General features: G+C 41.5%; 1 protein-coding gene across 1 annotated transcript in view; it reads left to right on the top strand.

Annotated features, from left to right (window-relative positions):
- Window positions 1-13115, top strand: part of Phlpp1 (PH domain and leucine rich repeat protein phosphatase 1) — a 217321-nt gene that overhangs the window by 198194 nt on the left and 6012 nt on the right. The window contains exon 16 of the mRNA XM_055603063.1: window positions 10975-11169. Coding sequence (XP_055459038.1) covers window positions 10975-11169 — 195 coding nt within the window. The remainder of the gene's footprint in view (window positions 1-10974; window positions 11170-13115) is intronic.

Genomic DNA, 13115 nt, shown 5'->3' with positions numbered 1-13115 from the left:
CACAGCTCCCTCACCACTCATTTAATTAGAAAGTTTTAAAGTATCTGAGGTGATTCTAGTGCCCAGAGCTGCAAACCACAGACTTTTTAATGCCCTCTGTGGGGAGTAAACAGTAGGGTTGTGCTTTTCTGGGCATAGGAAAGGCACGGATGCATTCCTGGTTCCCTGTGGGGCAATTTGGCCTTGTGCCGCTGTTCCACAAAGGCAGAACACCTGAGCTGCCTCCACTCTGCCCGGGCTCTGGCTGAACCTCACGCTGTGCTCTTGTTGTGTTGTAAGATTGGCACATTCTTCAGGACGCTAAGGGTGTCTTTGTGGAGGTAGTTGTATGTTTGACTAAAGGAACTGTCTCATGAATTCCAGGATGTGATTGCTTTCTACTTCTAGGACATTTATTGTCTACTTATCTGAGTTAAGCAAGCAACAATTGGATCTGGTTTTCCTGCATATTTTTTTTACCTTAAGATTGAGAAAAGTGTGTAAGTGGCAAATGCACTGGCCTGTGATCTATCTGGGAGTGAACACACTTCCAGGCCATCAGCTAGATCAAGAAACAGAGGCAAATCAAACCTCCCAACCCCAGTGCACCTGCCCTCACTTTATTTGATCGATTGGTTGGTTGGTTGGTTGGTTGGTTGGTTGGTTGGTTGGTTGGTTGGTTGGTTGGCTGGCTTTCTCTAGAAAGGGTTTTTCTGTATAGCCCTTGCTGTCCTGGAGCTTGGTATGTAGACCAGGAACTCACAGAGAACTCACAGAGATCTGCCTGCCTCTGCTCCCTGAGTGGTGGGATTAAAGGTGTGCACCACTGCCTGGCCCCAGCCCTTCCTTTACTTTCAGGCTTTTAACTCTGATGATGCCAGGACTGATCACATGTGTTTTGTTATTGGAGGGGGGGTATGGTTGTTTTGTCTTTTTTATCTCTAGATGTGTTGTGTGTATTATTTCTTTTTAAACAAACTGGTCATCTCAGCAAGGAGCTAGCTGTTTGCCACCTCAAAGACAGGGAGAACTGTGGTGCCTTTGCCTCCAAATCTCAGTGCATATCTATTCTTGCTCTCCTCCTCCCTGTATGGAGAGTTTTCTTCTCAGGTAGGTTCACATCCTCTGCAGGAACCCAAGCAGCTGAGTAATTTGGGCCTGTCTCACACTAAAAACACGTGGGAAGCTTCGGCAGAAAATGAATCTAAGAGTGTCCACCTATATTATTAAAAAACAAACAAACAAAAAACTACTTCACTGTGCCCAAGCAAAGAAAATAATAAAATTTTAAGATGATTATAAAATTGAGTTTATTTTTTAGAGTTTCAAGCCTTATAGTAAAGCCTTTGATCAGTTTTTAATTTGTTTTTGTACAGAGGAAAGATGAGGATTTAGTTTCATTCCTCAGTATGTGGATGTAATGTTTTCCCAGCATCATTTACTGATGATGACTGTTTTGTCTCCAGTTCATGCTTTCAGCATTTTGGTTAGAAATTTTGTGGCCACAGAGACTATGGCGGTGCAGCCAAGCCTGCACAGGTTCAAGCCAGTTGGGGTCCCAGCATTGAGAGGGGAAGTGGACATAGACTCCCACTCTTAACCACAAAGCTACTTGCAATTAGGTTTCCCCAGTGGGGCCACTAGGTATATTAACCACACCTCAGGGTAGATCCCATGCCCAGGAGTAGGTGGTCAACACAAAATGGAGTCAGTGATATTTTTGTTTAAAAAAAAAAATAGGGGAGGAAGAGGAAGCAGCCCCATGTTGTGGCTGTAGCTGCATGGGTTATTTCTGGGTCCTCTATTCTGTTCCCTGGGTGTGTATGTCTGTATTTGTTGAAGACCTTGTAGTTTATTCTACAATAGTTGTTGGGTACTATGATTTGAAATCTAGCATTGTTCTTTTGTTCAGAGTTGCATTAACTATTCAGGGCCTTTTTGTTGGTATATGAATTTTATTCCAATTTTGTAAATTTATTCCAATATTGTAAAGAATGTTTGGAATGTTGATGGGGATTACATGAAACGGTAAATTGTTTTTTGTGCTGTAGCCATTTCAGAAAACTAATTTTGCCAGTATATCAGTATGAAAAGTCTTTCCATCTTCTAGTATTTATGACTCTCTTTAATGTCTTAAAATTTTGATTGTCGAAGTTTTTCACTTTTTTGGTAGGTTTATTACCATGTGTTTTATTGTTATCAGTGTTTGTTTAATATTTTGTTTTTAAAGCTATTATGAGCTTTAAAAAGCTATTAAACTATTTCCATTTTTTTTTCTCAGCATCTCAGAAATCTTGTTATACAGAAGCTGCTGATTTTGTTTCTTGCTTTGCAAATCGTTGGCAGTTCTGAGATTTTCTTGTGGGGTGCATAGGGTTTATTGTCTACAAGTGGAGGGGTGTTTTGATGCTTCCTTCCTGTTTGTATCCCTTCTGCTTCTTTGTCTTGTCTTATTGCTGTAGCTAGGCTTGAAGTACTATATTGAATTTCAGTAGAGAATAGATAACCTTATTTCACTCTTGATTTTATAGGAACTACTTTGAGTTTTTAATATATTTTTTAAACACAGTTGTTAGTTTGCTTTCCTTTGCTGTGATAAAGCACTATGGCTGAAAACAACTTGGGGAAGAGAGGATTTGGTACAGTTTACAGTCTGTCATGAAGGTAGGGCAGGGCAGGAACTCAAGACAGGAACCTGAAGGTAGGAACTGAAGCAGAGACTATGAACTCTCCTTACTGGCTTGCTCTCTGTGGTTTGCTCAGTCTGCTTTCTTACATAACCTAGAACCTCCTGTCTGCAGTAGCATTACCCATAGTGGGCAGGGCCCTTCCACACTTACCATTAACCAGGAAAAGTTCCCACAGGCTAACCTACAGGCCATTCTGATGGAAGCATTTTTTTTCAATTGAAGTCCTTTTTTAGATGACCCAAGCTTATGTCAAACTGAGGATAGGTAGGTAGGTAAGTAGGTAGGTAGGTAGGTAGGTAGGTAGGTAGGTAGGTAGGTAGATAGATAGATAGATAGATAGATAGATAGATAGATAGATAGATGGATAGAACTTTATTTTTTCTTTAATTTTTAGATTTATTTTTTGTGTATGAATGTTTTGCCTACATTTATGTTTGTGAGCCACATCTATGCCTGGTGCCTATGAAGGTCAAAAGAGGGTATCAGGTCCCTGTGGAATCACAGTTACAAATGACTGTGAGTTACCATGTGAGTGCTGGGAATTGAGCTCAGGTTCTATGCAAGAGCAGCAAGTGCTTCCAACTGCTGAGCTACCTTTCCAGCACTTTTTCTTTATTTGTGAGAATGTCATACGTGTCTAAAATGAAGTGTGATTGTGACTACCCTCCATTTTCCTCTCTAACTCCCCACGTGGTGCTCACAATACCTCCCCCAACTCTATATCTATTGTCTGCTTTTTTAAGGGATTTTTTTTATTAATTACAGTTTATTCACATTGTATCCCCCCTGAACCCTCCTCCCCTCCCAGTCCCACCCTCCCTCTTCCCCACCCATGTCCCTCTCCCCAAGTCCACTGATAGGGGAGGTCTTCCTCTTCCCTCTGATCCTAGTCTATCAGATCTCATCAGGAGTGGCTGCATTGTCTTCCTCTGTGGCCTGGTAAGGCTGCTCCCCCTTCAGGGGGAGGTGATCAAAGAGCAGGCCAATCAGTTCCTGTCAGAGATAATCCCTGTCCCCATTGCTATGGAGCCCAGTTGGACACTGAACTGCCATAGGCTACCTCTGTGCAGGGGTTTCAGGCCATCTCCATTAGTGGTCCTTGGCTGGAGTATCAGTCTCAGAAAAGACCCCTGTGCCCAGACTTTTTGGATCTGTTGCTGTCCTTGTAGAGCTCCTGTATTGTCTGTTTTTATAAGCTACTAAAATCTAATTAGTGCCACCTGTATGCGTTGGGGAGTGGTGGTAGGGCATGCTCTGGGGCATGAGAACTGTCAGCGCCAACCCTCAAGACAGAGTGACTCTCCCTCCCAGCAGCCATCCACTGCCAGTAGCTCCTCAGTAGGGGACGGGGCTTTGAGACTCTTGACCCTATTTGTGCCAGCATTCTACCTGGTACAAGATCAAATCACTTGGGGGCAAAAGAGTAGATGCTACTTTTGTTTTTGAATAGGTGGATATCATGTTTTGCCAAATTCTTTAACTATGTATGAGAAATTATCACATTTTTCCATTTTGAGTCTGATATGGTGGACTGCTTTGATTGTTTTTATTATTTACTATTGTACTGTCTTGAATAACAACAATCTCACTATATAGTCCTGGTGGGTCTGGAACTCTGTGTAAATCAGGCTGGTCTTGAACTCACAAAGATCTGTTTGCTTTGTCTCCAAAGTGCTAGATTAAAGGTGTGTGCCACCCCACCCTGCTCAAAGGTTGGTGTCAGTACGTTTGTTTTAATTTTGTGTAACTGTGTGTGTGTTAACATAAGTGTAGGTGCCAAGTCCAGAGTCATCAGATTCCTCCTGGAGCTGAAGTTAGAAGGGGTTCGGAGCCAGAAGATGTAGTTGGTGACAGCTAAGCTCCAGGTGTCTACAAAAGCAGTTCTGCAGTTCTTCTTTTTTTTTTTCTTTTGTTCTCCATAAATGTATTTAATCTTTGTTTGCTTGAAGAAAATAGTCCCAATAAAAGGCAAGATAAGGCTTTAAGGGTCACTCTAGGCCCTTCTTGTTTGAAAGCTGAATTTCAGTTTGAACCCTCTGTTGAGTATTATGGTTTAAAAAAAAAAAATCTCTGCAGGCAAAACTCTCAAACAACTAGATATTTTGACACAGACTAGTTCTATGTCTACAACAGCAGTTCTTAACTGTACTCCTAACTGCTGAGCCATCTTTTTGGCTTTCATTATCTTTCAAATGTTAGCTTGGCCTTTTGTTTCAAAGATAAATTCCATGTGTTTATGTTATATTGGCACTTTTTACACGTTGAGGAACTCAGGTCGCTGATAAGTTGTTGAACAAGTCTGTGTTAGATGATGAATATTGATCTTCATTTTTTCATGTCATTTCTTATCTTTGATACCATAGTAACATTGGCTTTATAAAATGAACTAGGGAGTTTGGAAGTTTGTACAGAGTGAACTTTAGAGCTTTCTTCAATGTTTGAAGGAGCATTCCAGCCATTCGGTTTGGAATTTTCTAGAGTTTTTAATCAAACATCTCATTTCTTTAGTTATATGAGCTGTTTTCTTTAGTAACTCTGCTTAACATGAACTTACTAATATAAGTTAGTAATACTATACATATCAAAGAATTTGTCCATTTCATCTCATTTTCCAATGTATTGCATTTTGAGGTAAATAGATTCCACGCTTTCTTGAGGACTTGCCTCACTGATCCCGATAGTGACTGAACGTGGTTACATTCCCACCATCAGTGAGTAGGTGTTCCCCTTTCCCTGTATCCTTCCCAACATGTGCGGCAAGATGAAATCTCAAGGTAGTCTTAATTTGCATTTCCCCAGTGACTAAGGATGTTGGACATTTCTTTCGTTTCTCCGTCATTTGTGTTTCCTCTTTTGACAACTTTCTGCTTAGTTCTGTACCCCATTTTAATTGCTTTTTGTTTTCTTGATGTCCAGTTATTTTAGTTCTTTATATATTTTGATATTAACCCTCTATTGGGTGTGTAGTTGGTACAGATCTTGTACATTCTGTAGCCTACCAATTTGTGTGAATAATGGGATAGTTTGCCACATAGAAGCTTTTTAATTTCAAGAGGTCCCATTTGGCAATTGTTCTTAGTGCCTGTGCTATCATGTTCTGATAAGGAAGTTGTCTCCTGAGTTCAAGACTATTCCCCACTTTCTCTTCTACGAAATTCAGGGTATTTGGCATTAGTTGAGGTCCTTGATCCGTCAGGAGTTGAGTTTTGTGTAGGGTGATAAATATGGGTCTATTTGTATTCTTCTACATACAGCCATTCAGTTTGACCAGCACCATTTGTTGAAGATGTTATTTTTTTCTCCAGTGTGTATTTTTGGCTTGTCAAAAAAAAAAAAAAATTGGTATCCACAGGTATGTGTGGACTTATGTATAGGTCTTCAGTTCAGTTCCATTAATCAACATGTCTGTTTGTATGCTATAACCAAGCTGGCTTTATTATTGTAGTGCAACTTGAAATCTAAGATGAAGATACTTTCAGTAGTTCTTTTATTATTCAAGACTGTTATAGCTATCTTGAGTTTTGTTTTGTTTATAGAAACTGAAAATTGGTTGGGTTTTTGTTTGTTTTTTTGTTAAGTTTCTGTAAATTGTGTTGGAATTTTGATGGGGATTTGTTGAATCTGTAGACTGCTTTTGGAAGGTGGCCATTTTCACAGTATTCATCCTACCCATTTATAAGTTTAGAAGATCTTTCTATATTCTGGTATTTTCTTCGCATTCTTTCTTCAGTCCCTTAAAGTTTTTATTATTATAATTCTTTCCCTTGCTTGGTTAGAATTATCCCAAGAAATACATATATATAGAGAGAGAGGCTATTGTAAAATATATTTCCTCGATTTCTTTCTCAGTCTGTCATTTGTGTGTAGAAAGATTTCTGTGTGCTAATTCTATATCCTGCTACATTGCTGAAAGTGTTTCTCATCTGTAAAAGTTGCCAGGTGAATTTTTTAAGGTTCTTTTATATGTAAAACTGTATCATCTGCAAATAAAATATTTTGGCTTCTTCTTTCCCTAAATTTTTCATTTCCAGTTTTATTTCAGTTATTTAGTTAGTTAGTTTTAGTGATTCTATTTCTACTTTCATGTTTTGAAATGTTTTCATTATTTCATTCTACTGTGTATTTTTACTGTCTTCATTGGGTGATTTATTCATATTCTCTTTAAGGTCCTTTAGCATATTCATGATAGCTATTTTGAAGTTCTTCTCTTGTGCTTCCTTTCCCAGGGCTACCATAGCAGGTTTGCTGGGCTCTGGTGGAAGCATAGTGTCTTGGCTGTTCCTGTTTGTAGTGTTGCATTGGTGTCTGGGCATCTGGACTTAGGATAATTGCGGTGATTCTAACTGCTGCTGTCTGGTCTTGTCTTTGTCAGATGGGTATTTCGTTCCTTGGCTTCTGCTGCCCTCTCGGGATCTTAGGAAAGTGCTGTGGCTTTGGATTCCCTGGTCTGTGGATGGCAGAAAAGAATAGAGAAAGCTAGAGGAAATGGCTGAGAAAGGTTGTGAGAAACCTTTGTAAAATAGGGAATCCTTTCTACACCAAAAGGTGGGATCCCCAGAAAGTTGGAGACGGGGGAGTAGGAGCAAATAGGCTGTAATAGGACAAAGTATATGTCTGGAAGGCAGAGATGATAGGGCTAGGAGGACCCTGGTGTGGAACAAGAGTTGGAGTGTCCAGTGAGTGGAGTTGAGGTGCAAGAAAGGATACCTGCAAACAGACTGCGAGAAGAGCTAAGCTGGGTCCATGGAACGGAGGAAAGGTGTGTCACCTGCAGGCAGGCTGCTACAGGGCTGGGGGTGAGACCAGTGAAGGACAGGAAGACACCTACCCTACCTGAGTCAGTCAGGTGTGGCCTCTGGGGGTCCCAGGTACCAAGTGCTTCTAGGTATCAGTGTCTAGAAGGTGATATGCTGGTGTTAAACTTTAATACTTTTCTACCTGTTTGTGTCTTTGTATTTAAAATGCTCTTTAGACTAGGCACTGCATAGTCGTATCTTGCTTTTATCCAGTTTGATTTTTCTGGGTTTGGCGGCAGGATAGTTTTTTAGATATTTTATTTATACCCAATGAAAATAGGTTAAAGTTTAGATTCAATTTATTAACAGGGTTTCTCAGTGAAACAGCCCTGGCTATCTTGGAACTTTCTTTTTAGACCAGGCTGATCTTAGACTTACAAAGATCCACCTGCCTCTGCCTGCCAAGTGCAGAAATAAAAGGTGTGTACCACCAAGCCTGGCTTGTTTTCTTTTTCCTTTTTTAAAAAATGTTTTTATTTATTACAATTTATTCACTTTGTATCCCAGCTGTAGCTCCTTCCCTCCCTCCCCTCCTAACCCTGCCCTCCCTCCTTCATCTCCTCCCATGCCCCTTCCCCAGTCCACTGATAGGGGAGGTCCTCCTCCCATCTGACCCTAGCCTACCTGTCAGGTCTCATCAGGACTGGCTAGATCATAGTCCTCTGTGGCCTAGCAAGGCTACCCCCGGCCCCAGGGAGAGGTGATCAAAGAGCTAGCCACCAAGTTCATGTCAGAGACAACCCCTGTTCCCATTCCTAGAGAACCCATGTGGAGACTGAGTTGCCATGGGCTACATCTGTGTTAGGGGCTCTAGGTTATCTCCATGAATGGTCCTTGGTTGGAGTATCAGTCTCAGAAAAGACCCCTGGGCCCATATTTTTTGGTTCTGTTGATCTCCTTGTGGAGCTCCTGTCCCCTCCAGGTCTTTCATCTCCCCCTTCTTCCATAAGATTGCCTACACTCTGCCCAAAGTTTGGCTGTGAGTCTCAGCATCTGCTTTAATACCCTGCTGTGTAGAGTCATTCAGAGGCCCTCTGTGGGTAGGCTCCTGTCTTGTTCCTTGTTTTCATTCTCTTCTGATGTCTATTCCATTTGCCTTTCTGAATGAGGATTGATCATCTTACCCAGGGTCCTCCTTCTTGCTTAGCTTCTTTGGGTGTAAGGATTTTAGTATGATTATCCTATATTATATGTCTAATATCCACTTATAAGTGAGTATATTCCATGTGTGTCTTTTTGTTTCTGGGATACCACACTCAGGATGATCTTTTCTAGTTCCCACCATTTGCCTGCAAATTGGTTATTTTCTTAAAAAAAAAAAAAAATCTTAGCTGTTTTTTTTTTTTTTCTTAATTCTTTTGGGTTAAATGCTTTTATCCCCATGTTCCATGGTATCTTCATGTGTGTGTGTGTGTGTGTGTGTGTGTGTGTGTTTTAGGGTGTGTGTGTGTGTTTTAGGGTGTGTGTGTGTGTTTTAGGGTGTGTGTGTGTGTGTGTTTTAGGGTGTGTGTGTGCATGTATCATGTATAATCTTTTACTTAGTACCGCTTCTCTCCAATTCTGTATCACTTCATAAAGAATGTTAGAAACATCTCAACTTCTCCTCCATCTACCTTTGTTCTACTGTTGTCTTGCATTTTACTTCCCCATTTGTTATAAAATTCCTAAATATACTGTTAGTATTTTTAGCTTAGTGTTCTACTTTCTAAAGTAATGTTTCTCAGCATCAGTACCACGGACATTTTGAGCCAGATATAAGGTGGCAGGGGAGGAACACATCGTATTTATTGTTGGGTGTGAACAGCATCTCTTGCCTCCTTGTGGCAGGTGCCACATCCCATTTGGCAAGAACACTTGTCTTTCCCACTTGTCCTTTACATTGGGCTTCATTGTTTGGCAGAGAGCAGATCTCCTTTCTGTGTTTCTTACAGTGAAGTCTTCAGGTGCATCTGAAAGGTCGTCAGCCATAACTTTTCCAAGCTGTTTTCACTGGTTGGGAATCTAGACTGTTTTCTGCTTTGTACTTGAAAGATGCTCTTCTGCAGTCATCTCATCTGTAGTTTTGCCACAAGAAATCTGCTGCCGTTCATGGCTTTGTCTTACACCCCAACCTCCTGCCTTTTCCCCTATTTTAAGCAATTTGATTTTGTTCTTTCTCAGTTAAGCTTTTTTTTTTTTTTTCCTATTCCTCTTGCTGGTAGTTTGTTGACCTTCTTGTATCCATACGTTTATAGTTTGTTGAACTTCTTGTATCCATATATTTATATGGATTTATAAGTTTTCATCAAAATTATAGCTACAAATGTATAATGTTCTTATGTCTCTCTTCTTTTCAAGGCTCTCGTTCTCATATATTAGGCTGTTTGACATTATCCCACCACTCTCTAGTGCCCTGACTTTCTTTCCAAATTCTTTTTCCTCTCTGTTTTTATTGGCTTTTGTTTTTGTAGGGTTTGTTGGCAGAGTCTCACCAGGTAGCTCAGGCTGGCCTTGAACTTTTGATTGTCTCTCTTCAGCCTTTCATGTGCTAGGATTATAGGCCCGTGTTGTTGTGCCTGGGCTCTTGGTTTTATTCTGGAGACAAATCCTGCCTTCCCATGTTCAGTGTCCTGGGTCTCCCCATCCAACACTGTGTCTTCCTCCTGCAGCTTCAGTCTTTCCCAGGGAATAAGCAGGGCCAGCACCATGGGCTGAATGCTAAGCTTTTCTTTTCCAAGCACTTCACATTCTTTATTACCTCCCCGTGTTTTATTTGTCATTCTATTTTGATATGGATGTTCTCCTTAATAACTAGTTATTGTACGTAAGTGTAGGTTGGAGGTTATATCCTAATATTATTTCTCATTTCTCTTACTCTCCTCTTTCTCCATTAGAAATAAAACTGTAACTGGAGAGATGGTCTAGCAGTTAGGAGCACTCATATTCCCCTTGCAGATGAGTCAAGCTCAGTTCCCAGTTTGGCTTTCAGGCCAGTCAAGGCTGCCTGTAAATGCAGTTTGAGGGGCTCTGATATCTCTAGTCTCACAGGCATCTGCACTCATGTATCCAAGCATCACTCCAACACAGACCACACACAAATAATTCAAAATGAGTCTTTAGAGTCTACAGAGATGGTTCCAGTTAAGAGCAAATGTTGCTCTTCCAGAGAACCTGGGTTCACTTGTAGCACATGGCAGCTCACAACCACCTATAACTCCTCTGGACTCCACAGGTAACAGATATCACACATACATACACACAGGCAAAACATTCACACACATAAAAATTAAAAATAAATAATTTTTAAATCTTTAAGTAATTTTTTAAAAATACTAATATTGGAAGAGAAGGTAAGGGAAGCCACACAGAAATCAGTTCATGCAAACCATCTGAACTCTTGTTTACTCAAATCTTTTTGGAGACAAGAAGAAAGAGACCAGCCAGGGCATTCTTAGAGACAGAGAGAACTGCGTTAGGCATAAGAAAGAGAAAGTGGGTGGGCTCATCACAAGTGTTGTCTTACTCCGCAGGCTGTGTGTGGCGGCGCTGTCTGTGAACAACTTCCGGGACAATCGGGAGGCCCTCTATGGTGTGTTTGATGGAGACCGGAATGTGGAGGTGCCCTACCTCCTTCAGTGCACCATGAGTGACATCTTGGCTGAAGAGCTTCAGAAAACGAAAAATGAGGAAGAATACATGGTCAATACATTTATTGTCATGCAAAGGTAAATGATTTCTTCTATTTATTTATCTATTTATCTATCTATCTATCTATTTATGTATGTATGTATGTATGTGTTATGTTTATTTTGAGGCACAGTCCTACTGTGTAACCCAGGGTAGCCTTGAACATAGAATCCTCCTGCCCCAGCTTCTTGAGTGCTGAAATTACAGTTTGTATCACTAGGTCTCACTTCTTGCTCTTGTTTGATGCTTCTGTCCTACTAGAAATTGATACTCAGTGATCTCAGTGTTGTTTTGGCTGGCTGCTGCAGCTGCACGCAGGCCGTCGGTGTTGTTTGATCGTTAGGGCTGGCCTAGGGTTCAGTCTGAGATGCACTTATACTCCGTAAGTGAGGGGCCGCAGTCTCATTTCTCAGAGAACTGGGCCTTCATGGCCTCTATTGACAACATATCTTCTTCATTTACAACAGCCAGCCTCCCCCAAACCACAGGGATAGCTTAGATCTTCCTGAATGGTGTGTGGATGTCTCTCTGGAATGGATCATTTCTTTCCCAGTTTGTTGACCAATAGGAAATGCTTTCACTGGTTTGAAACTAGGTAGGTCAGATTTTAGGCTAGGTTTACAACATTCTTTATATGCTGTCTTCTCCCTTATTCAGTGTTGATGCACGTCTTCCAGACTCCCAGGTGCTGCCTGTCACACCTGCACCTAAAGGTCACTGCAAGAACTAGGCCGTGCCACTTGAGCCCTTCGGGACAAATGTTGTGAGGACTTCTTTGTTGGGAGAGTTTCTCGTCCTTTCGTTACCTGAGGGCTTTATGGATCATAAAGGAATTGCCTCACTGGGTCACTGGGAATATGTACTGCAGACCCTGCTCTGACAGGATCCATGCTGACAAGGATCCTATGTGTGGAAGCCTGCAGCACTGATGAGGTCTTTCCCTTTCCCTCCTCTCCCCCTGAGTAACCTGACACAGACGATGGCTTTGTAGCCAGGATAGGTAGTGTCTGCTGTGGAATGCTGTCCCCAGAAGCCTCCACAGTTGTGTCTGCCTCATGCAGAGCCAAGGCAGGCAGGTTTCTGGCCCCGCTTCCAGCACACCCCGTCTGCCAGATTCCTAGTGGGTACAGACAGCAATTGAGCACAGTGATAAAAGCTAACAAATAGTCACTGTTCTAACTACCTTACATGCCCTGATTTTTTCCCCAGTGAGATATGTGTTGCTATTCTTTATATCTTGTTTGTAAAACCAAAGTATATAGAGGTAAAGCAAAGTACCCCAAGGCCCAATAGGCTGTAAAGGCAGGATCCTGAGACCCCATGGATGCTTTGGCCACACAGTAACATTTTCCATTTCAGCCACCACCTTGTCCCAGATGACACAAAACATGTCATACACAGACGTACACAGGCATACGTGGACACACGTGCATACACACACACACATGCACACACACATACACACACACACACACACACATATTCAACATAGCCCTCTAGCAGACTCTGGTTACAAACTTCTCTTTGAGCCATTTTGCATTTGAAGGCAATGCTACCTTAGAAGCATGCAGCATTCAGATCTGGTCATGGAATCTGTACGGGAGGCCCACCTGCAGGGTCTTCTTTGTGACTATTGTCCATAACAGGTAACAGGGTATAGGACCAGGGAGCACATCAGGCCTCAGAGTAACTAACTGCATGTTCTCTGTGCCTAAGTTGTCATGTGTGTGTGGCTAGGTGGCCCTGGTTTCCATGGCTCCTGTTCACAGTCATTTAACTTAGATTCTGACAGTGCTTCAGGGCCTTTCCTGCCCTCATTAGGCAAGAGACAAGAGACATAGTGTTTTGGTTTTGTTTTTGTTTCTGTTTTTATAACTGTCAAGGTTCATTGCAGGAGGCTTGGAGGAATGAGCATTGGTGAGACCTGTGATCAAAGAGAGTGCTTTGCTCTTTATGATGCTCCAGATTTGTAGGTGCTTCAAAC

The sequence above is a fragment of the Psammomys obesus genome, unplaced genomic scaffold (genome assembly GCF_907164565.1).
Source record: "Psammomys obesus unplaced genomic scaffold, mPsaObe1.curated_primary_1811, whole genome shotgun sequence".
Taxonomy (NCBI): domain Eukaryota; kingdom Metazoa; phylum Chordata; class Mammalia; order Rodentia; family Muridae; genus Psammomys; species Psammomys obesus.
The sequence above is the reverse complement of the archived record's forward strand: the minus strand, read 5'-3'. Positions and strand labels throughout refer to the sequence as shown.